The 23683-nt window shown below is 40.6% G+C and overlaps 1 protein-coding gene across 1 annotated transcript; it reads left to right on the top strand.

Moving 5' to 3' along the window:
* The first annotated feature begins 62 nt into the window (after positions 1 to 62).
* On the top strand, positions 63 to 22320 carry LOC306852663 (proline-rich protein 12-like). Its single transcript, XM_079389671.1, has 16 exons — positions 63 to 194; positions 323 to 508; positions 2379 to 2536; positions 4729 to 4890; positions 5246 to 9765; positions 12774 to 12959; positions 13045 to 13723; positions 14470 to 14963; positions 15061 to 15177; positions 16347 to 16480; positions 17262 to 17689; positions 18468 to 18587; positions 18689 to 18786; positions 19702 to 19833; positions 20894 to 20989; positions 21078 to 22320. The coding sequence occupies exons 2-16, from the start codon at positions 426 to 428 to the stop codon at positions 21210 to 21212; spliced, it is 7542 nt and encodes a 2513-aa protein (XP_079245797.1). The 5' UTR covers positions 63 to 194; positions 323 to 425; the 3' UTR covers positions 21213 to 22320.
* Positions 22321 to 23683: the final 1363 nt, after the last annotated feature.

A 23683-nucleotide genomic window follows, 5' to 3' on the forward strand; every position in this document is an offset into this window, starting at 1 on the left:
TTGCTCGCTCGATCCATATTTCATACAAGTAAAGTAAGTGGAGAAAGGGGTGGAGAAACAAGGGAAAGGACGTATACGGTCATATGCGTCCATCGGTAATTTCTCGGTAACCAGGTCAAACCCAATTCTTCGCCGCCCGCCAGGAGCATGGCATTACTTGATCTGGTTTTAAATGAGAAAAGGCTGAACAGGAGGTGAGTTATTTCTTTGGAGGTGGTCGGTGAACACCCCCTCTATCACGCACTCATCTCATCTCCTCCCCTCCATTTCCCTCTCCCTTATGCTATCTTTCACTCTTATGGACTTAGTCGTCTCTCACCAGGAAGAATGATTAAAAACTGACAACTGGGCCGCGATCTTGCTGCAGAAGAGAGTTTTGCACCGAAACCGTTCTCTCGCATCCAGCCGCGCGTGATTGCGAAGCGATGGACAGAAACTACCCTGGAGCTGGCTTCGGTGATTTGGGCGCAGGAGCCGGATGGAGCTACGAGAGATCAGCCAAAGCAAGGTAAGCATGCAGCCATGCTGAAAACACAGAATGGTGTCCGCTGTTTGGGGCAATACACACCGTGCATTTGCATCTGACGATGGATTTGCGTAGGATGTCAGAAGGTATTAGTGTAGCTATTGTTATGCAAATAAGCGAGGGATTGCAGCTTTGGACATTTCAAGTGTGATTGATGGACTAATGTGCGGTTTGGGGAGGAGAGGGAAGAAAAAAGGTGGGGGGCGGGGTGAAGTCTGCACGATTTTAGTACAGATCCCCTCGTAGATTCATTTAGCATCCGCTCGGGTCAAGCCTACCGAGAAAAGGTCGCTAAAACAACGCGAACCGCTTTATCTATTTGCAACCGTTTAAAAGAACACACCATGCCAGAATTAAACGCGTTGGAAATGCACGTTTATAGCATTTTGTTGAAACACATTCCTCGTTAATCGTGGAAACAATGCTAAGCGGCCTCTGGTGCTGAGCGGCTACAGTTAAAACGTTAGCTAACCTCATCATGCTAATGTCGCATGTGGGCCTAGTATTGATTTAAACTAAAAAAAAATGCAATACAACCTATGTCAGTTTTTACTTCAGGCAAGTGAAAATAATAAAAAACGCCCATCGTTTCCGTTAAGACATCTGTGAAGCTTGTTCTTCTGAAGATGGGAGCGACCTGCGCTGCTTTGCTAACAAGTTAGCCTCCAATGCTATGCTCACCGTCACCCATTAAAACAATGAAAACGCGAATTCTAGTCAACAAATCATTGCATTAAAAAAAAAAAAACATTGTTTATTAAATAGGCATAATTGATTTTTGGCAAAGGTGTATTTTGATATGATCAATTTCAAAGTACTTTACTGACATGATTGTTTTACATACGGTACACATATATAACAGTGGCAAGATAATAATAAAAAGCAATTATTATGTAGTCTTCCCATCTTAATATCCGAGGAGATTGAATGAGATCTTAATTAAAAATCTCCATGATAAGAATAAATTATGTTTCTGCTGTACAGCCCACTGAATCTAAAAAATAATAATAATAATAATAATAATGTTAATTAATCATTTGCAATATAGAAAATATTTACAACAGAACATTGTTTCACAATATTATTGTGTAGTTTTTGATGAAGTAGTTCAAATTAGGATTTATGGCATTATTTTTATAATTCAATTTCTCAAAAATGCTGTTTATTGTAGTGTATTATACTTTATTGTTTAATTAAATAAATAGTATCTTAATATCTGGGAAGTGTTCTGAATGAGATCCTGAGTAAAATCGTCATGGTTGATAGATAAGATAAGGATAAGTTAGGATGTCTTCGCTGCAATACAGCTCTAGATATGTAAATCACAAATATAGAATATGTAAAAAATAAATTGTCAGATATTACAAATCTATGTATTAAAAAAACATAATAGCACATTGTAAAAGCTGGATGACTGTTCGTTTTGAGTTTTAAAGTCAATGAGCAACAACAAATAAATATTAATAAAGGCCCTTAAAATGCACTTAACACATTTTATAGTGTGATTTATTATATAATTTGTATTTGACAGATCATAAGGTCTTTCAAAGGTAACTTGTGATTTTTATGATACATAAATCCACATTTATTTATTACAGATTATGAATTTGACACGATTATTCATTCAAAATTATAAACTTTGTACTAATTAGAAATTACGAAACCTAATAGAATTGAATTACAGGTTAATTATACCAGTATAATACCATTGCTATTTAAATATTGCTCATCAGCAAACTTGGTTATGCATTAATTACAGAAATGATCATAGGAAAACTGCAAACTGTTTAAACTTGCTTCAAGCATCATTGATAATTAATGCTCAGTCACTGTTGATCTCTGGTTTTGTCAGCTTGGTGTACGGCAGCACTAGATCATCACATCCAGAGTCTGAACTTCTTCATCGCCAAGCCTACGCCACTCCCCATCCCTTGCAGGGGTATGCTACCAATCACCATCCTGGTGGATCCGGCCAGGGTGGGGCTTGGGGTGCAGCTGGAAGGAGCCTGGGTGAGTGATATTACTTTGACTTTACGTTCAAACATCTGGTTTGGTTTCTTCGTATCATGCTGACGTGTATAGAACCACAGCACTTGTGGAATATCTCATTTTTATTCATGATGTATGCTGATCATTTATTGATATAGCGATTGATTTATGATCAGATAAAGTGATCACGGAATATTGTTGATCACAGCAAGCCCAGAAAATGTTTACGTGTACTGACTTGGTAGTTAATTTTTGATGGTTGTGATGTGGACACACTTGCATGAGAAGATTTGAAGCACAATGTGCCCAATTGTAGCTTTTATTATAGAGCTTATGTCTTTTGCACATTAAAAAATAAATACGACCCCACGTTGTGTCAGTCACGTTTACACACTGCCTTTGAAACTTTCGTCTGTCATAAAAAAATTCGGAACAGGTTCGATTTTCTGCATTTTCACATCCGTAGCAAGCATTTTGATAGGAAAGGATGACAAACGCATACGAAAATTCCGGACTCTGTGTGCAAGGACCTTTACTTTCCAACTACCGTGACAGCAAAGGATTTATAAGTCAGGACTAGGCTTGTCACACATACCAAAATTTCAGTGGTCCATACCAGTGTCATCCAAAAATTCCAGCAAAATAATTTTAAAAGTTAAATATTAATGTAAGCAATTAGTTATAACAGTAATGGGATAGTGAAACAAAAATAAGAAAAATTACAAGCTATTGAACAAAGATAAAAATGAAGTAAACAGTGCTTGCAGTAGGGCTGGGCGATATGGCTAAATAAATTATCACAATTAATTTTTTTTCATATTAGTCCATATCGATAATTATCACGATGAATGTTAAATCTTTATTTAGTTTAAAGTTTAAAGCCAGATTTTTGCTCCAAAGTGGAACTTGTTGAAACCAGACTGTTAATTTTCCTTAACAAAATAAATATCTTAACAGAAGAATTCATTTATAAGTTTTAGTGCATGTTCTAATGAGTGATATTGTTTCAAATCAAGAAACAGGTTTGTTTTGCCTTATGATATTAATAATAGTATTACTTTTTGTCTCTTAGAAATGCACATTTGATAGCTTGGGTTAGTATGCAGATGCAAATTTTTGTTCATTATCAAAATCAGTAACATTTGTAAAAATTATAGCAACATCATATTTATATGGTGAAATTTAATCAATGAAAATCATTTCATCATTGATTTAATCAATGAAATAATCATTGGTATTCCATAGCAGCATACGTTTAAATCATGATAATCACAGTTAAAACCACACATTATCCCCTGGTTTCATAGACAAGGCTTAAGCCTAGTCCCAAACTAAAGTGTAAGTCTTAGCTGTTTCAACTGAAATAAACTTGCACTGACTGATCTTAAAATATATCAGTGCCTTTGTTTTGTCTCAACATGCACCCCAGTAATGTTTATTTTCTAAGCATGTTAATAAAAATTACTTAAATGTCCTATTTGAACTATGGCCTAATCCTGGCTTAGTCTAAACCCTATCTGTGAAACCAGGCCTAAAGCACCTCAATACCATGGTAAAAATATAAATGTATGGTTTTTAGGTATTTGTATGAAAAACAGTAGTCTAAAAACATTTAGTATAAATGTACACATGCTATAGCTTAAAAACAAAAAAATACTTTTTATCGTTTTAAAATTATATTGCGATAATTATCTAATTATCGTTAACGATTTATTGCCCTAGCTTGCAGTTTTCAAGTATCCAAGAGGTATCAAGTATTCAATTAAATGTTCAGAAATCAAAAAGTTATCACATGCAACAAAATCTAAGTAGTCTGAACTGACTAGAACATATAATATAGGTTTATTAGTATGTATGAATAACTGCTGTAAGAGTTTTGACTGAGAAGCAGGTCTGTTTACATTCACTTAAGACCAAATCGATTGTGTTTTACATCAATATTCTGCCAAGACAAGTATTTTGACCAAGAAGTGCATGTGAATTAGAGCATGCACACAAGACGTGAGCATTGAAAAGTGTAATATTTTGTATTACAGAGTTAATAGAGACTGGTATTGTTACATTTATATTTTTGTTGTAGTATTGACTTTTTACGGATGCACCAATACTTTTGATGTCCCTTATTAAGAGGATATGTCTTTTGTATAGAATTAATGCTGTTTACCAGATGTGCTCATTACATGCTTTTTTTTTTCATATGTGTGGTTTCTTAGGCCTGTCTGGACTTTTTGATGCGGGGCTGCACCATGCAAGTCCGTCAGGCCCAGATCCTTCGGTTATGAACCTTATATCTGCACTAGAGTCCCGGGGTCCACAGCCACCTCCCTCTGCCTCATCCCTCCTATCTCAGTTTCGCACTCCATCATGGCAGACCGGTAATCTTAGTTTACAGAGTGATATGAAGTTTGCACAAAATGAAATAACATATTTGATAAGGATCAGATAAAGAATGCACTGTCACTGTTTGCATCAGATATGTTGAATGTATGGAGGAAATGCTGGTGAACTGTAAGTGCATTCAGCCAGCACTGGCAACACTGTTGCCATAGCAACAACTTGTAAGCCACATATTAAAAAATATTAATTGGCTCTTGTAATAACTCCGTGTGCACAGATGTCGAAAAAACATTATTGTCTTTGTACTTAAGTTTTTTTTTAATTATTATTTTAGTATGTGTTTTCTTAGCCTTAGCTTTTGTCTTTTCTTTGTGTTTTTTCTCCAAACTTTAGCCATGCACACTCCTGCCCCTGCAGAGCTGTTCATCTCTGGTGCCCTTCCTGGATCTGGATCCTTCCCATCCTCTTCTGCTTTGTCTGCCTACCAGCACCCAGCGCCATTTTCAGGGCGGTCCTTTCCTGGTGTTACCCCCTCATTGTCCCTACAGGACACGCCCACTTTCAGTCCCACCTCCAATGGCCTCCTGTCACCCCATGATCCTTTACTCCACATCAAGACGCCTTCTCAGTCAAGTCTGGGCTTTGACCGCCTGTTGTCATCACAGGGTGCAGCTGCGGCTTACCGTGGAAGTCATGATCCAACTGGGGGTGGGGTGACATCTGCTCAAGCCTCTTCTGCAGCCTCAGTTTCTGCCCGCCATTTACCATCTCATCAATTCAACTTGTTGTCCTCGCAGCTTCAAGACCAGTCCTCCCAGCTGTACAGTGCCTCTGTGTTTTCCTCTACCCCTGCTCCACCTCAGCCAACATCCCAAGAGCGGACAGTACCGAGACAAGACAGTGTAATTAAACACTACCAACGTCCCTCTCCAGCGCAAGCCCCCTCGTCCACCCCTCACCCGCTTCAGCACTACCTTAGCTGTGGAGTGTCAGGATATCAGCAGGCCACTCATACTCGCCATGCTGGCCTCTCTTGCAGTCCCCTAGGTGAACACAGTCCATCCTCAGACCATAAACCCTCACCCAGGACTGAACAGTACAGACCAATAATCCAACCTTCTTATGGGTCCTCATCATCTTCAACCTCTGGTGGGGCTGGAAAGGGGACTAAGAGCAGCTCAAGTAGTGGTTACTCCTCTTCTGGATCTGCATCCTCTTCCAGAACCCCCCACACACCACCCTCTGCCTCTTCTGCTTCATCCTCATCTTCATCCTCTTCCTCCTCTGCATCTGCTAGTGCTCGTCAGTCTAATTCCATTCCAGCCTCCACTTCTGCCTCCGCATCCTCTCGACAACAGCCGCCAACCCAGACTGTACCCCCTCCACCCCAGTCACATTCCCAGCCCCCTCAGAGCTCCTCTAACTCCACCCAGCAGACCCTTCCTAAGTCGTGCCTCTCGGGTTATGGATCCCCAGTGGCTCCGGTCAAGTCATCGAGTGGTCTAACGGGCCAGACCCCTCCTCAGTCGCAACCCCAGTCTTTCTCTCCAAGTCAACCTCCCCCATCACACCTTTCCCAGTCATATGGGGGATTCAGTTCTCCACAGACTCATGATCTTCCTTCAGCTAGGACCTCTGGAGTGACTAAAGGGTATGGGAATTTGGGAAATCAGTCGTTTTCAGCAGAATCAGTATATGGGACTGATTCAGGCTATGGGTCTCTGCCACCATCCTTAGGTGGTGCTGGAAGTCCCTCAATGGGTTATGGTGCATCAGGACACTCACCTGCCCTTCTTAGGTCAGGAGCAAGTGGTGGAACAACTGGTGGTAGTAGTAGTGGAGGCAGTACAGGAACTGGAGGCAGCGGTAGCGTGGGAGGTGGAGGAGGTGGTGGATCTTACCACATCCCTGATTCAAGCCCATCTCCTTCTAGCAATTCTGGAATCATTCGCCCTGGTCTGCATTCTCCTGCACCTTCACGACCTTCTCAGTCGCCTGTTGGGACAGGATCCAACAAATATCTCTCTTCTGTTCTCTCGCCTTCATTTCTGCCTTCTCCACAAGGGTACCCTGACACAAGAGGACCTCGATCACAACCCTACCACCCATCTGCTCCTCCCAAAACAAAGTCTGATAACAGCATTCTTGGTGTAACAGAGTCTAGGTCACAACAGGATGATGATGTAGATGATGATTTCCTCATCCAACACCTTCTTCAAGCCCAGAGTCCTGCTCCTCAAGCATCCCATCACCATGCTCCTCAAAGCCATCATTCCTCGCAGCCCACCCAGCAGCCTCCAGTCCTTCCAGCTCAGGATGGAAATAAGGGGCTTGCTTATGAGATGAGCAAAAGCTCGGAAGAGAGGTACCACCTTCAGAGTGTAATTCGAACACATAGTGCCACCTCTAATGCTGCCGCCTCTGGCACAGGGAGTGGAGCTGGACTGGACAGTCAGTTGGAGATGTCCCTAAAGAAACAGCAACAGCATCAACAACAACAGCATCAACAGCAACAACATCAACAGCAGCATAAACAACCACATCAACAACAACCACAGCAGAAGAGCAACAGAACTGTAAGTGATGGAGGACGAGGGAGTTCGGATCAAACGCATTCCCATCCTCACCATCATCATGATTCTCTGGGATCAGTGGTGCATTATGGGCGAGGTGACCCGTATTCCCAACACTCCATTCCTCAACACTCAACCTCCCACCATCAACACACTCCACATACACCCACCCACCCACACCTGCACTCTCACCCGCACATGGATCTTCAGAAAAAGCCTCAAGATTCAGGAGATATGACTTACATACGTAAGACACCTGATGTGCAGCAGCATCACCATCAGCATCAACAGGCACATCAACAACAAACTCAACATCATCAGTCACATCCACAACAACATCAACAACCACAGCAGCAACAACGTCACTCCCAGTCACAGTCGCTTATGGACTCTCCAACTGACCAGTCTCACCAACCCCCTCATTTGTTGCAGTCTGTGCTGTCCCACACTCGCAGCAAGATAGACCCTCAGCAACAGCAGCATTCTGTAAGCCAGCAGGCCCTTATGGAAGCCACTGGGGGAGTTGTGTCAGCAGAGACCCATTCCCAGCCCCAGACATCCCAGCTCCAACTCCAGCTTCAGTCCCAGGCTATGGAAGCAGCTGGTCACTATGGTCATAGTACCCAGCAGCAAGACCAGAGCCGCCCTAAGTCTAACACGGTGTCTTCACTAGACATGCTGGAGCATTCCCTCTCTCGGACATCTAGCCAAGAGGGAGCAATGGTGGATGAGAGGACAGGAGGTGAAGGAAGCAGGGGAAATTCTGGAACAGGAACAACAGGAAGTGTAGAAAGGCGTCAATCACAGGAGCAACAAAGACTTTCATCTCACCACCCAACGCAGCACCATGCCTCTGAGTTACACTCATATCTTCCTGAGCCAGACATGAGTTTATCGACAACTTCCCATGGACACCACCTATCCCACCATCACCATCAACAGCAACAATCATCACAAGGTCCTCAACATCCTAACTCCCACCATCAACACCCTCACCCCTCCCATCCTAATCAGCAGAGCCATCATCACCTTCCTCCACAGTCCTCCTCAGCAGCTTCGCAGCAACAGGAGCAGTCTCATCCCTCTCATACCTCCCAGATTCCGCAACCTCAACTTGAGCAGCATCAAGGGGAGACCCAATTTGACACCAGGAATTCAGCAGTGAAATCAAATCAAAACCAAAATCAAAGCCAACATAGCCAGAGGTTTGTTCCTTTAACATCCATCTGCTTTCCTGATGCTCTTCTCCCAGATGAGGACCGCTCATTCTTTCCTGGAATGGAGGATATGTTCTGTCCTGAGGAGTACAAATCCACTTGCTCAGGAGGAACTGGGCAGGGTCAAGATGGGGTTGCACCTGGCCAAGCAGTGCAGGAAGGAATGGAAGGGATTAAAACAACGCCTGGAGGAGGAGACAATACAGGTCCAAATTATGATATGCTTGGCCATCACAGTGACCAGGGGTATGGGCAATATTGCCATGATCTTTCAGAACCTGACAATGGAACCATGCATTTGGATCTTGACTCTTTGAAGACTCATGAGCTCCCATCTACAGTAAACACAGAGCAGCTTGGACTGATCCAATCTCAACCAGCCAGCCTTGGAATTGGGACAACTGGAACAGTGGGGGAGGCATCTGGTGCCAAAATGGGAGGTACTGGGGGATCTGGGTCTGGATCTGGGGGTCTTACCTCTCCTATCTTCTGTTCCTCTCGCCCAAAGAAGCTCCTGAAGTCGAGTTCCTTCCATCTGCTGAAGGAAAGACCTGATCCAAACTCCTTGCCCAAGAAGAGCTATGCACAGGAGTATGAATTTGAAGATGATGAGGATAAGGCAGACGTCCCAGCTGACATTCGCCTCAACAGCCGAAGCCGACTTCCTGATCTGATACCAGACCTTGTGTCCAGTTGTCGCAAATCAAGTGGTGTGGGAGGGGGAACTTTAAGCCCTTTAATGGGTGATCTAGATTTTGGATACCCATCTCTTGGTCCCCCTCCGCAGTTGATGCCACAAGATGGACCGAAGAAAAGGGGCAGGAAGCCCTCAAAGCCTAAACGAGAAGGACCTCCAAGGCCACGTGGACGACCACGTATACGCCCATTGCCAGAACCTCACCACCCTAGGGGTATGATGGGAGAGTATGGAACAGGATATGTTCCTGAAAGAGGCAGAGGCAGAGGAAGAGGAAGAGGCAGAGGTAGACGGGATGAATCTATGATGGACATGGAGATGGCCAATAAAGACCAAAATCAGATGTATCAGCAACACATGCAGCAGCAAATGCATCACCAATCACAGCAACAGCCACAGCATCAAGAGCCAATCAAACCCATCAAGGTAAGCTGTTCAAATTTAAAATTATAATCACTTAAAAATATACTTTGAGAGAGGCTGATGTGAATTCAAACATTCATAGTTGAAGGCGGACAATATATTGGGACCATATCAGTTATTGAGCGATTAGTTTTTTTTTTATTTTTTTTTTTATAAGTATTGATCAGTGTTGGATATTTAATATTACATGATCATTTCCCTCTATGAGCCATAACATTAAAATAATTACCTGCTTATCAGTGCTCATGTTTTTTTTTCAGCCTTTGCCATCTCAATATATGAGCACATAAACATAATTTCTAAAACTGCTATGAGAGTCACTTCATGAGCATTTGACCGTTTCATTTGAGAAAATCTACCATCATATCATATACAACAGAAACTTAAAAGGAACACTCCACCTTTTTTGAAAATAGGCTAATTTTACAACTCCCCTAGAGCTAAACAGTTGAGTTTTACTGTTTTTGAATCCATTCAGCCGACCTCCGGGTCTGGCGAAAAGTTATGGAATTCAAGTCGATTCGTCAAAGTGTTCTCGAATACCACACTAACGAATTTGCTGAAATGCACGCAAAAATGGATCTGAGGCTATATCTCCGCCATGGTTTGACGTATTGAGACTAAACTTGGTGTGTGTAATAACAAGTATGACCTGAAGCTACCTGCAGTGTTTCGGCGCTATGCCACCTAGTGGTCAGGAAATACGAAAAATGCATATTTTTGCTTATAACTTGTGAACGGTTTGGCCAAAAATCACAAAACTGGTCTCTTTACATTTGGTGCATCATGCCGATTCCAAAAAATATCCAGTTTTCCCATGTCAGGCATTTTGGGCGTCGGCCATATTGAATTTTGTAGTAAAATGCTACATTTTACGAACGCATCAACGTATCGTTACAAAACTTGGTATGGGTCACTAGCACGAGGCCCGGATGGAGCCTGAGAAGTTTCAAAACAGCAAAACAAATATTCACATGCTTTGGGTGGGGTTGACTTATTTTCACGGGAGTTACCTTTTTAGACTCCTGAATCCTTGCTGAGTCCAACGATACCAAACTTGGCAGATTTTGGCTTATGGTTTGTGCTATGTTGCATTTTAGAGCTTAAAAAACATTTGCTAATATTTTAGAAACCGTTACTCCGATCGACACGAAACCACCATAGGAAATTCGGAAACGTAGCGTGCCGGCCATTTATTAATGCCCAATTGCCAACATTTTGATAGTAAGTGGCACAAAAATGCAAACAAACTCAGCGGTCAGTCATTTTTCATCTACTTACACACACATATGTCTATAACTCCAAAACAAAATGAGATATTTTCACCAAATTTGACACACATATATATACCAGACGCGAATGAAGCATTAAGCGTGAGTAATTTACATGTTATGTCAATGCAAAGACGCGAATAGACATCCTGCGGCGCGATTTGCGCGAATGCCGCGGCGCGAATTGAGCGTTTCGGGCGTTTGACGAGCGTAACGCGTGATTCACACGAATCGTACAAGTTGAAAAATCTGAACTTTGGCGGATATTCACGCCGCGTTAACCAATCAGGAGCTTGCTCTAGTAGTGACGTGATTACGAGCTGAGGCAGAAATCCGAAACAACAATAGAGGACAAAATCATCGTCGCTGTATGTGGATACCCGGAGCTGTACGATAGACCAAAGATTACCTGTTAGATTTACCCAAAACAAATTATATCTTATGTTTATCCACTACAGAGACATCAGAGCCAGCGGCAAATGTCAGAAGGACTAGCCGAGGTTATGCTCCTCTCTTCGGGATAAATGAGCACGAGCGCCCGGTGATCGCCTGGAGCTCACGGCTCCGAAATCGGCAAAGCACATTTTCAAATTGGCGCTGTTTTTATAAATAAACCGCAGATTTGAGTTTTAAACAACTACATTCTCGGCTGAAATACACGCGTCCAGTGTTTCCATAGCACATAAAGTGCAACTACCCTCTCAACAAAATCCATGTCAGCCATTTCGCAACGAGACTGGAGCCGCCTGGCAGAAGCCCCTCCCATGACGCAAATTCGCGTCTGTTGTGAAGGGAATTTCACGCGCGAATGAAGCGAGTAAACTCAAAATGTTCAAGTGTCCAACTACGTGCGAATAGTGTGATTTATTCACGCAAGTCGTGTGTGGTGTGAACGCACTGTAAGGACACATAATAAAATTCCCTATAATTGAACAAAACATGAAATTGCCATTGACTATATAGAGTATTATGATATAAAATGCTATATTTTACGAATGCATTGCTGTACCATTACGAAACGTATTAAATGTACCATGGAGACCATGACCTGAAAGTACAGTTTGAGACAGTGCCACCTTGTGGTCAAAAGTTATAATGAAATTTAAAATAAATGCTAATAGCTTTCTGTGAATTTTGCCTTTTGTAATGACACTGGCTTTAATAGATTCCTTGGGTCATGCTGAGAACAGTGATACCAATGTAGCTGTAGTCAGCCATACTTCCTGTTCCCCATTTTGATTTTCTTAAAAAAACTTTTTTGAACTCCTCCTAGACTGTTGGTCCGATTTTCACAAAAATCGAGTCATATCATCTTCAGACCATGCTGACAAAAAGTTATGGATTTTGTGTTGATAGACAAAACAGTTTTCCCATACCACAACAACGAATTTGAGCCATGATGGCAAAATGACACTTGAGGCTGTTACTCTGCAGTGCTTTGGCATATTGACACCAAACTTTGTGTGTGCCATTGTCCCCTCACACAAAACACACCACATCGATTTGATAACAGTGCCACCTGTTGGTCAAAAGTGAAAAGTCCTTTTTTTAAAGAGGTTTATTTATGATTTTTCAGCCGTTTTGACTAAAACAATCCTAAATGGCTTCAGTTACTCATTTCTGCAGTTGGTCTGATGCTCCATGCTATGCTTAGCTCCTCATTTTGCCGCTGGAGTGCTTGGCCCCATCATTGCTGCTTGAAGCTATATTTTTTTATAATGTCTTGTTTCCCTTTATTAGATTAAACTTCCTGTTGGAACCATGTCATCTTCTGATGCCTTGTTGCGGACAGACTCCTTGTCAGGCACTGATCCGGCTCTCTCAGATGGATCCCTTGGTTCAGCACCTTCTTTGGGATTGAGCCCTGGGACTCCTGGAGTGCCTGAAATGAACAGACCTCAAGACAAGAAGTCCAAATCCCAAGAGGTATGAGAATGCAGTGTAGAGTTGTGTTTGTGAGCATATTTTTACGTTTTTTTATCTAACAATAAATTCCGTCCTTTATTTTTAGTTGGAAGAGAAAGACTCGGAGAAGACTGGCTTTGTTGCCTCATTTCTAGATTTTCTGAAGTCTGGAAAAAGGCCATCAGGAATGTCAACGGGCTCAGCTGACAGCGCTGGAAATGAAGATGCATCTCCTGGGAAAAGTGGAGGCATTCGCCCATTATCCCCTCAACCGCCACCTCCCCCAGCTGCTGCAGCCGTATCTGGATATGGAGATGGTGAAAGTGATGGAGGACTGTCTTTGGGTGGCTGTCCTAGTCCATGCAAGCGCTTGGATGAAGAGCTGAAAAGGAACCTTGAGACATTGCCCTCCTTCTCGTCCGATGAGGAGGACTCCGTCGGAAAGAACCAGGACCTGCAAAAGAGCATATCCTCTGCAATCTCTGCTCTGTATGACACTCCTCAGCTCAGCTCCTCAATGCAGCCTCCTTCACTTCCGCCACCTCCTCCGGAACCACTGACACCAACACAGCAGCCACCAGCCCTCAGCCCTCAATCACCACTGCATACACACCCGCCCTCGCATGACCCTACCCACTCTGTTGAGCCTGCAAGATTGCAAAGAGAAGAGCAGGAAGAAGAAATGGAAGATAAAGTGAAGGATGTAGATGAGGTTGTGGAGCAAGACAAGGAAGAAAAGGAGAAAGTCCCAGATATGGAGCTGCTGAGTGTCCCCAAAGTTGGAGGTGAGGGTCATTTTTGGAAAGTAGGATGAATTAAGCAGCTTTTGCAAACACCTGTGCTTTGTTAAAGGGATAGTTCACCCAAAAATGAAAATTACTCACCCTCATGTTGTGCGAACCCGTAAGACCTTCGTTCATCTTCGGAACACAAATTAAGATGTTTTTGATGGAATCCGAGAGCTTTCTCTAATCCAGCATAGACAGCATGGTAACTACCACGTTCAAGGTCCAGAAACATAGTAAAAACATCGTTAAAATAACTGTAATTTTATCAAGCTACGAGATTACTTTTTGTGTGCAAAGAAAACAAAAATAACTTTATTCAACAATTTTTTTCTCTTCCAGTTAGATACTCGCGTATACATTGTGGTACTCTCGTGAATGGCGGCGGGGAAAACAAAGTATTCTCATAGCTTCATAAAATTAAGGTTACTGATATCACATGGACTTTTTTTAATTATGTTAAAATTATATTTCTGAGCCTTGTGGTAGTTCTCTTGCTGTCTATGGAGGGTAAGAAAGCACCTGGATTTCATCCAAAAAATCTTAATATGTTTTTTGAAGACGAATGAGGGTTTTACGGGTTTGGAACAACATGAGAGTGAGTAATTAATGACAGAATGCTCATTTTTGGGTGAACTATCCCTTTAAAATAGGGCATTATTAAGACACAATAGAATACTTGTTTGCTGTTCTTTTGTTAATACTGTGGGAAGCTGAAAATTTAAGAGTACTCTTCTCTCTTGCAGACTCACCCAAAGAAGCTATCGAAGCCCACGCACCCCCATCTCTCCCACCAGTTTCCCCATCATCCCCTGCTCCCTCCTCCACCTCCTCGCCATCACCGCTTCCACCCCTCCCCCTTCCCTCTCCTCTCCCTCAACAGGAGGACAATCCTTCCCCCTCTCAGAAATCACCACCACAGCAGTCCTCGCCTCCACCCAGTCCTGAGGCTTCTTCTGGGCCTGTCCTCTCTCCTCTACCACCTCCTCCTGCAGAGCCTCCTCTCTCCTCTAGCCCACCTTCGCCCAGTCCACCTCCGGTACAGGAATCCATTGCAGAGCCCGCCTCTCCTGAAGAGCCCCCTGCGCCTCAGATTTTACCGTTGCACTTGGCACAGAAACAGAGCGGTGCTGCCATTGTTTGGGAGACTGATGAGGATGAGAGTGAGAGTGGAGGCGAGGGCATTTTCAGAGAGAGGGATGAGTTTGTGGTGCGGATTGAGGATATCAGGAGTCTGAAGGTACATCAATGCATTCTATTTCTTTTTTTAGATCTTTGCCAGCATGTGTATTATACATATGTGTATTGTTTGTGATGTGGTGTGTGTCTCTCCCTAGTTGGCCCTGCAGACAGGACGAGAGCCCCCTCCCATTTGGCGTGTACAGAAAGCTCTGCTGCAGAAGTTTTCCCCCGAGATTAAGGATGGACAGAGACAGTTTTGTGCCACTAGTAATGTGAGTCATGACCGATCACATCATTTGTAAAAATCTGCACACAATGTTCCAGCTATTTGTTCTTTTTATTTATTTCTACTTATTTATTAGTTCTGGCAAACATCACTGTTATTATTATCATTTTATGAAATTTCTACTTGTTACTATTAATTTACAGATTGAGCCAACTTTCTATTTTTGTCTGATGGAAAATAATACAGGCTGATCCCATTCACCTACGCAGCACTACCATTTATAACGCCTTTGTAACTGCAAAGCAGCACAATGGCAACCACAAAAAGCATCGTGACTAGCATTGTGGCATTGAGTACAATTTTTTTTCAGAAACAGCATTCTTAAACAGTAGAGCATGGTGCTAATATCCCCAAGTTCATGGATTCGCTTCCCATGGAATGGATGAACTGATAAAATGCATGCCTTCAGTGCAGAGTCGCTTTGGATAGAAGGATATGCATAAATGCAATTTGTAATTCTAGTAATTTGAACTGCACATATTGGATAGTACATTATTCATCAGCACACCATCAAAGGGATAGTTCACCCAAAAATGAAAATTCTGTCATTAATTACACACCCTCATGTTGTTCCATACCTGTAAGACTTTCATTCATCTTCGGAACACAAATGAAGAAATTTTTGATGAAATCCGAGAGTTTTCTGACCCCTGCATAGAGAGCAACAGAGCTACCATGTTCAAGGCCCAGAAAGGTAGTAAGGACATAGTTAAAATGGTCCATGTGACATTAGTGGTTCCACCGTAATTTTATGAAGCTTCTAGAATACTTTTTGTGCGCAAGGAAAACAAAAATAACGACTTTATCCAGCTATTTCTTCTCTTTCGGGTTCTTGTAGCTTCGTAAAATTACGGTTGAATCACTGATGTCACATGGGCTAATTTAACAATGTCCTTGCTACGTTTCTATGCCTTGACCGTAGTAGTTCCCTTGCTGTCTGTGGGAGGGTCAGAAATCTCTTGGATATCTTCAAAAATATTTGTGGAGTAATTAATGACCGAATTTTCATCTTTGGGTGAACTGTCTTTTTAAGTGATGGGTGATTCTGTGCTTAGTTTTGATTTTGGCATTTGTATGAGGTGAATTTTGCGTCACTGTTTCTAATGTAATGTCCTCTTTTGTCCCATTCTCCTCAATTTCTCTGCTTCCTCTCAGTATCTGGGTTTCTTCGGGGATGCTAAAAAGCGCTACCAGCGGCTGTATGTGAAGTTTCTGGAAAACATAAACAAAAAAGACTACGTGAGGGTCTGTTCCCGTAAGCCCTGGCACAGACCTACTATCAACCTGAGGTATTACGACCCCTTTATCTTGCTGTCAAGTCAATGAGACAATGACTTCGCAGACATCATTTGAGTGCGAAGGCATCTCCTGAAAAATGACCAACGCACCAATGAATTATGTCTTGATCTAAAACAGATTTGAATGAGCTCTATTGATACTGTTACTTAATTCCTTTCAGCTTCCAAATTTGCTTGCTTTCCAGCAGTATTTTAATTGTTTCCACCAGCCATTGAATCGCATAGGCAGGATTGTGAGAAATCATGGGCAAATGCATCTCTTTAAAAGCCAGCAGATGCAGGCATATTTGTCGACAGGATATTGTGCAAATGCTAGATTGGCTTAGATGTTGTTCCCTCATCGTACTACATGCAAGGGCAGAATTTTTCAGATTTCTGACACATCCTATTTGTCAGTGTAAAAGTTACAATGTAAAGAGCTGTTCACACCAAGAACCATAACAATAAAGTTCTATTTATCTTACTAATTTATGAGAACAGGGAAATCCACACCACTGCTATAAAAACAAGGAAACAGAGGAACAATATCACTGGAATCACTTTTAGAACACTTTTTTCAGCTGATGAATGATAAAAACATTGACAGCCAATCAGAATCCACCCAAACTTAAAGAGTTTGAGCACGCTCTCATATGTTGGTATATGGTTACTGTAATGTCCCTTAATGGTTACTTTTGATGGCCCTTAATGTTTATTGATCTAGGGTAGGGAAGTTTGCATGTTTTGTACTGTTGGCATGCTTGATAAAGGTGTTGTTTATTTTACTTTTTAGGAGACAGTCTCAACCACTCCCGAAGTTAGCGCGACCCCCCAACAACCAGACTCCCTTAGAGAGGACTGAGAAGATTAAGGAGCCGCGGGAAAGCCGAGAGAAGAACAACATTCGGCCAAAGGAACAGCGGGACAAAGAAAAAGTGCTTAAAACCAAGGAGAAGGAAGAAAAGAAAGAGAAAGAAAAAGAGAAGAAAGCTTCACCTCCTCCTCCGCCACCTCAGAAGCCTGAGAAACGGGCAGCGGTGACAGAACGAGGGAAGGTGAAGGAGGAGAAGAGGGGCGGTGGACAGGAGAAGAAGACTGAGCGTTCTGTCAAACCTCAGCCGCCAAAAGTGAAGGCTGAACCTCCGCCCAAGAAACGCAGGATGTGGCTGAAGGAGGTACCCTCGTCCTCAGACTCGGACTCCTCAGCAAGTGAAGATGAAAGTGAGTATACTTTGAACGTCTATGGCATATATTTGTGACAAATCGACAGAAATCATCTTAAATCTGTATTTGTATTTATCATTAAGACATTTGTAACAAAAAGTAAAGAAAAAAAGGAAGATGAATCTCTTGAAACTATATTCATTATTTTACTCAGGAAAAAAAAAAGAAATTGTTTTGCAAAGAAAAGAAAAGCTCAGTTCAACTTTATTGACTCATAGTGCATTTACATTATAACACCATACAAAATTATAACAGACTAATTACCATACATAACATTAAAAGCCCCTAACAAAAAATGTAATATTCTAATAATAATTTGTACCACATTTTTTGCATTGGCATTATTTGCACAACTTTCTTATTACAGTACTGCAAACAAAGTTATTATTTTCATAATCTGAAAATGTAATTATTAGAAATATTTTCACCTAGATTTTATTTTTTGCTCTTAATGTATGCCGATATTAATAAAACATTTAAAAATTCCATAACCGACATTTGTTTTCTAAAAAACATCCCGAATAATGGAAAGAATATTTAATATTTAATAATGGGGAAAAAAAAGTTTTATGTGCATTACTGTAATCAAAACTGCTTTTTGTAAAATCTTTGGATTTTCAGGTGAAGTGTGACTTGTTTTTGTGCAATTCAAATGCAAAATGATTTTTCTCACAGAAAAAAAAAAAAAATCCAGCCATGTGACAAAATAGTAGGCATTGTACAGTTAAGCTGGTTTGTTGATGTGAATATAACTTGATGTGTGTCTGTCCGGCAGTCTCAGTGAAAGCGGGCCTGAACACACGAGCGATGCGTGAGATGTACCGGAGCTACGTGGAGATGCTGGTCAGTACGGCACTCGACCCGGACATGATTCAGGCTCTAGAGGACACAGAAGGTAAGTGAATGTGATTACCTCCCAAAATGAACGTAGCGCTCCGTCATCATCAGAACATGAGATGAAATTCACCCATCTTCTTGCATTACTGGCTATTTCAGACGAGCTCTATCTTCCTCCAATGCGCAAGATCGACAGCCTTCTGAGTGAGCAGAAGAGGAAGCTTTTGAAAAGAGTCAATATGAACTCTCAGCACCAGGTACGTTATTATTTGTGCTTGCTTGTTTTTTTTTTATTTTTCATTTTTATTCAATTGCTCAGTTTCTCTTTCATGTCCCTTAGCAAAAGGGACTGCGTTTTGACAATCAAGAACTTTCAAGCACTTTTTCTCTTTTCCAGCATCTTTTTTTTTTTTTTTTTTTTCAAAGGACTTCATATAATCTGTTTTTCCTAGTTGATTTGTTTCTCACATTTTCTTCATCCTTCACAGATTATAAACATAATAGAATATATGAAAAGGATTCAGACTACTCTACTGCATATGTCTACTTGCATATTCATTACTGTTCTACAAATTAAATAAATAAATACAGCCTTGAGTAATGCCATTAAATTAAACACTACACTTAAAAACCTCTTTTCCTGAAATAATAGCCAGTATGCTGATTTACCTAAATTTCAGAAATGACTGGTGATTTCTTCTTCCATGTTGTTTTAGACACCAGTTGCATTATGTATAGTGTTTTGCTACTCTATATTCACAATGAAACTTCACAAGGCATTCTTGGCTGCTGGATAATTAAAAACACTGCAGATATTCATTAATGCATTTGATCTAATTTCAGAAACAGACTGATTTTGAATGTGGCTTCCGAACTGCACAGTAAATTATTAAACTCACATGCCTCACATTCAGGGCATGAGCCCTAAAGCATCTACAGAATAAAATACTAATTATGCGAGAGAATCTGTGACATACTATTATTAGATTTAAATCGCTCATGTTGTGTTCCTGTAATTCTGAATTTCACCAATATGAGACTTTTTATACTTTCACAGCATGTACATTTTCTCGTGTGTGCAAACTGAATTCACAAATTCCTTTTAAATTTAAATGACTTTAGTATTCTAAAAGCTCAATTTAAAGAGCTTGTTTGAACCATTTCCTCCACAGGAAGCTCTTCACACTTTCCCTCAGATAACGGCGGAGCCCCTGGACTCGGGGGCGGTGAGGGTCAGACTGGGTGGTGAATGCTACAACCGCAAAACGCTGAACCGCATGAAGAAGAGTGTTCCCAAACCACAGGTCAACAAAACCCTCATTTTTGGCTGCAGACCTCTGAATCGGATTTGATTATGGCAGCTTAACATAGCCCCACCCCTTCATTTTTAAATATAATGAATAGGGCTGTCAATTTATTATTTAATTTATTATTACTTAAGAAAAAGAATGCTTTTATTCATCTAGGCTGCATTTAAAAGTGACATGTCACTGTTTCCACAAAAATGTGAAGAAGCATAGCTGTTTTCAATATTAATATTAATCAGGAAATCAGCATATTAGAATGATTTCTGAAGGATCATGAGTAACGATGCTGAAAATTCAGCTTTTTATCATAGGTATAAATAGCATTTTAAAATGTTGAAATATAGAACAGTTATTTTACATTGTAATAATAGTTCACATTATTATTGTTGATGTTTACTATTTGTACTGTATTTTTTTTTTTGTGAGCAAAAGAGACATTTGTGACCCTGGATCACAAAACGGGTCAATTTTTCAAAATTGAGATGTATACATCATCTGAAAGCTGAATAAATAAGTTTTCCATTGATGTATGGTTTGTTAGGATAGGACAATATTTGGCTGAGATACAACTATTTGAAAATCTGGAATCTGAGGGTGCACAAAAATCTAAATATTGAGAAAATCGCCTTTAAAGTTGTTCAAATGAAGTTTTGATATTTACAGTAGGAAATTTACAAAATATCTTCATTGAACATGAACATACTTAATGCATAAAAGAAAACTTGGCTATTGCTATAAATATACCCCAGCGACTTAAGTCACATTTTTCAAAAATGTCATAGCAACCTTTTCAATCGTGGTGTATTTTATTAGTCAATAAATGGGGGTGCAATATTAAATTATTCAATAATTGAAATTATTTTATTAGTTTAATTAATAATATATACATGCAATAGTATCGTACTTGTTTATTTCGCTTACTTTTAGAGAAAGAACACGAGCATATTTATTGAATTAACTAAATATTTTGAATCCATTGACCGCCCTAATAATTAACAGTGACAATGTAGAAAGGATAAAACAATTACTAACGTGTCCCCCTTCCTGTCTCCTCCAGGACCTCAAGTTGTCAACAGAAACATGTCGATTCTACAGTCTCTACCATTCGCTGCATCATTATAAATATCATACCTTCTTACACTGTAAGAAAGAGGTAAGCGTTGAACTGCATGTCCCAGAAGCAGCTGCAGCAAACAAACGCCGTGCAAATCTTGAACTAAATTCTCCGTCTTTTCTTTCAGACGAACACTATAGAGCAGGCTTCAGAAGATCCAGGACAAGAGGAAGTTGTTCAGCAGTGCATGGCCAATCAGAGCTGGCTGGAGACGCTCTTCAGCTCCTTCTTAGAGCTGATGACCCTCAGCACAAAAGCTTAAGACAGGAGAAACGTTGAGGAATCAAGGAGGCCTCGATCTACAAAGAAGCTGGATTTATTGTTGCCAAGCTCCTCCTCCTCGGTTTTACAGAAATCCTTCTTTTAAACGGCGACAGGAGAGGACAGTTACTTTATTAACTCTTTACAAACGCCTGCCAAAATGCAGGATCCCTCCTGAACGTTCAGGCAAATGGATGTGACCAAACTGAGATCCGATTTTACCGAATTTTCACCGAATCCGAAGGAGATGGTACACAGAGCTACGGTTGAAGAATATACTGTGTGGAGTCTTTATACTTTGGAATCGCGGGAATTACTGACAGGAGGAGTTCGCATCGCGTCGACACTAGGAGGAAGTCTTACTGAATTTTACAGAAATAATTTTTTAAGACGATAGTTTTATTCAAGCTTTTTTTTTCTGAAACGAGCGAGAGAGAGAGAGAGAGAGAGAAAGAGCAGCGGTTCTGTTTTATAAACGAGCGCAGATGGGAAGCAGTCACGGGAAGATGTGCGTGCAACGACGTGATGACATTCAACGCTTTAGTCTACACGCGTGAAACAAGTGAGCTAAAGTAATACATTTTTATTATTTATAAAGACATTTTTAACAGGAGTTCGCACATACAATACAAACCAGTGATGCTTCATATAAAACGGTTCAAATAATGTTCCTTCAGATGTTATCAATGGATCTTATTGCCACATTCTGAGCTGTCTTCCTTTTTGCTCATAGATACCATGGAAAATGTTTTTATCTGTTACAGAAGAAAAGAGAAAGACAAGAGTAGAACAAATTATTCAAGCTACGCAGACGGTATTATTGCAGTGCATCTACAGAGAAAATAAATGGAATTGAACGCGAGAGCGAAGCATCTGGTTCCCATTAGGGAGGGATTACGTATTAGTACTATTTAAAATGGAAATTGGTTTTTATTTGTTTGTCTTTTATCTGTATTCCGAGTATTATTTTGGAACAATCTAATACTGTGCTTCTTTCGAAAGTAAAGCCTTTGTGTAAATATTGTACAGCTCTTGACAAAAATCTCCCGGTTCTTCTGTACATGGACTATCCCTGTATTTGACAAACAAATAAAACCATCAACAACTACATTGTGTCGAATGAGATGCTGCTTTTCTCCTCAGGGTCACGTGAGAAGTCTGCGTTCACTGATTATAACACCTGTCACAACAGTTATTTTCCAGTGAAGTCAGATCTTTTGTAACCGTTTATGGCTTCCACGGAACGTTCTTCCCTTGATGACTAAATGCAAAGCTTTGTTCTTTTTCATGAACTTTGGCCATGACTTCATTACAGTTCCTTTTATTGTTTAATATTTCAGTTGTTCTACACCATATGCTCTCTATACCTTTGCAGCAGGGTATTTCCAGCCAGGAACTTTTTTTTAAAAAAAACAAGTAAAAAATGTCTAGCTTTTTCTGATAATAGATCGAAATGGTTTGGAATGTTTTCCAAAAGTTTAACCAGAAAGTACAACTCTGACCTACAATTAACATAAATTAGCAAATATGCAAAGTCAAAAAGTACATTGCCACTGAATTATATTACGTTATATTTTTCATCACCCTAATGACCTTTACATTCTTAGTTTCGTAGACAATTATCAATTAGAACTAATGTTTTTTAATATATAGAGATGGACAGCAGTTTTGATTATTATTCTATAATGTGGAAACTATTCATAATAGGAAATGCGAATAGGCGTTTCCAGGTTTTGTGCGTTATTAAGCACATCTATCTATCTATATGGCAGGATTATGTATATATATGTGTGTGTGTGTATGTATTAGTTCTGATTAATCGTATCCACAAAATAAGTTTTTGTTTACATGTGTATATTTATTATGTATATATAAATACACATGTATATAATTTATATCATATATACAAATATATTTAATATATAAACGTAACATTTTTCTTAAATATATACATGCATGTGTGTGTATTTATATATACATAATAAATATACACAGTACACACGTATAGTAAACAAAATGTGATTAATATATAAATGAATCTGACTAGTGTACTGATTAGGAACATTAAAGTCATTAATACAACAATATGTTGTTCAAACATGTTATTTAATTTAAATTTTTTATGCTTTATTGTCAACACTTTATTGTTTTATGCACTATTGTCAACACTACACACTCAGCATGCCCCTCTGACCATCAACGGTGCGACTGTGGAGAGAGTGAGCAGCACCAAGTTCCTGGGTGTGCACATCACAGAGGACCTCTCCTGGACTAACAACACTGTAGCACTGGCCAAGAAAGCACAGCAGCGTCTCTACTTGCTCCGCAAACTGAGAAGAGCCAGGCCCCGGCCCCCATCATGTGCACCTTCTACAGAGGCATGATCGAGAGCATCCTGACTAGCTGCATCACTGTGTGGTATGGCGCTTGCAACGCATCCTGCCGCAAGTCACTTCAACGCATAGTGAGAGC

Source organism: Barbus barbus (assembly GCF_936440315.1).
Source record: "Barbus barbus genome assembly, chromosome: 32".
Lineage (NCBI taxonomy): Eukaryota > Metazoa > Chordata > Actinopteri > Cypriniformes > Cyprinidae > Barbus > Barbus barbus.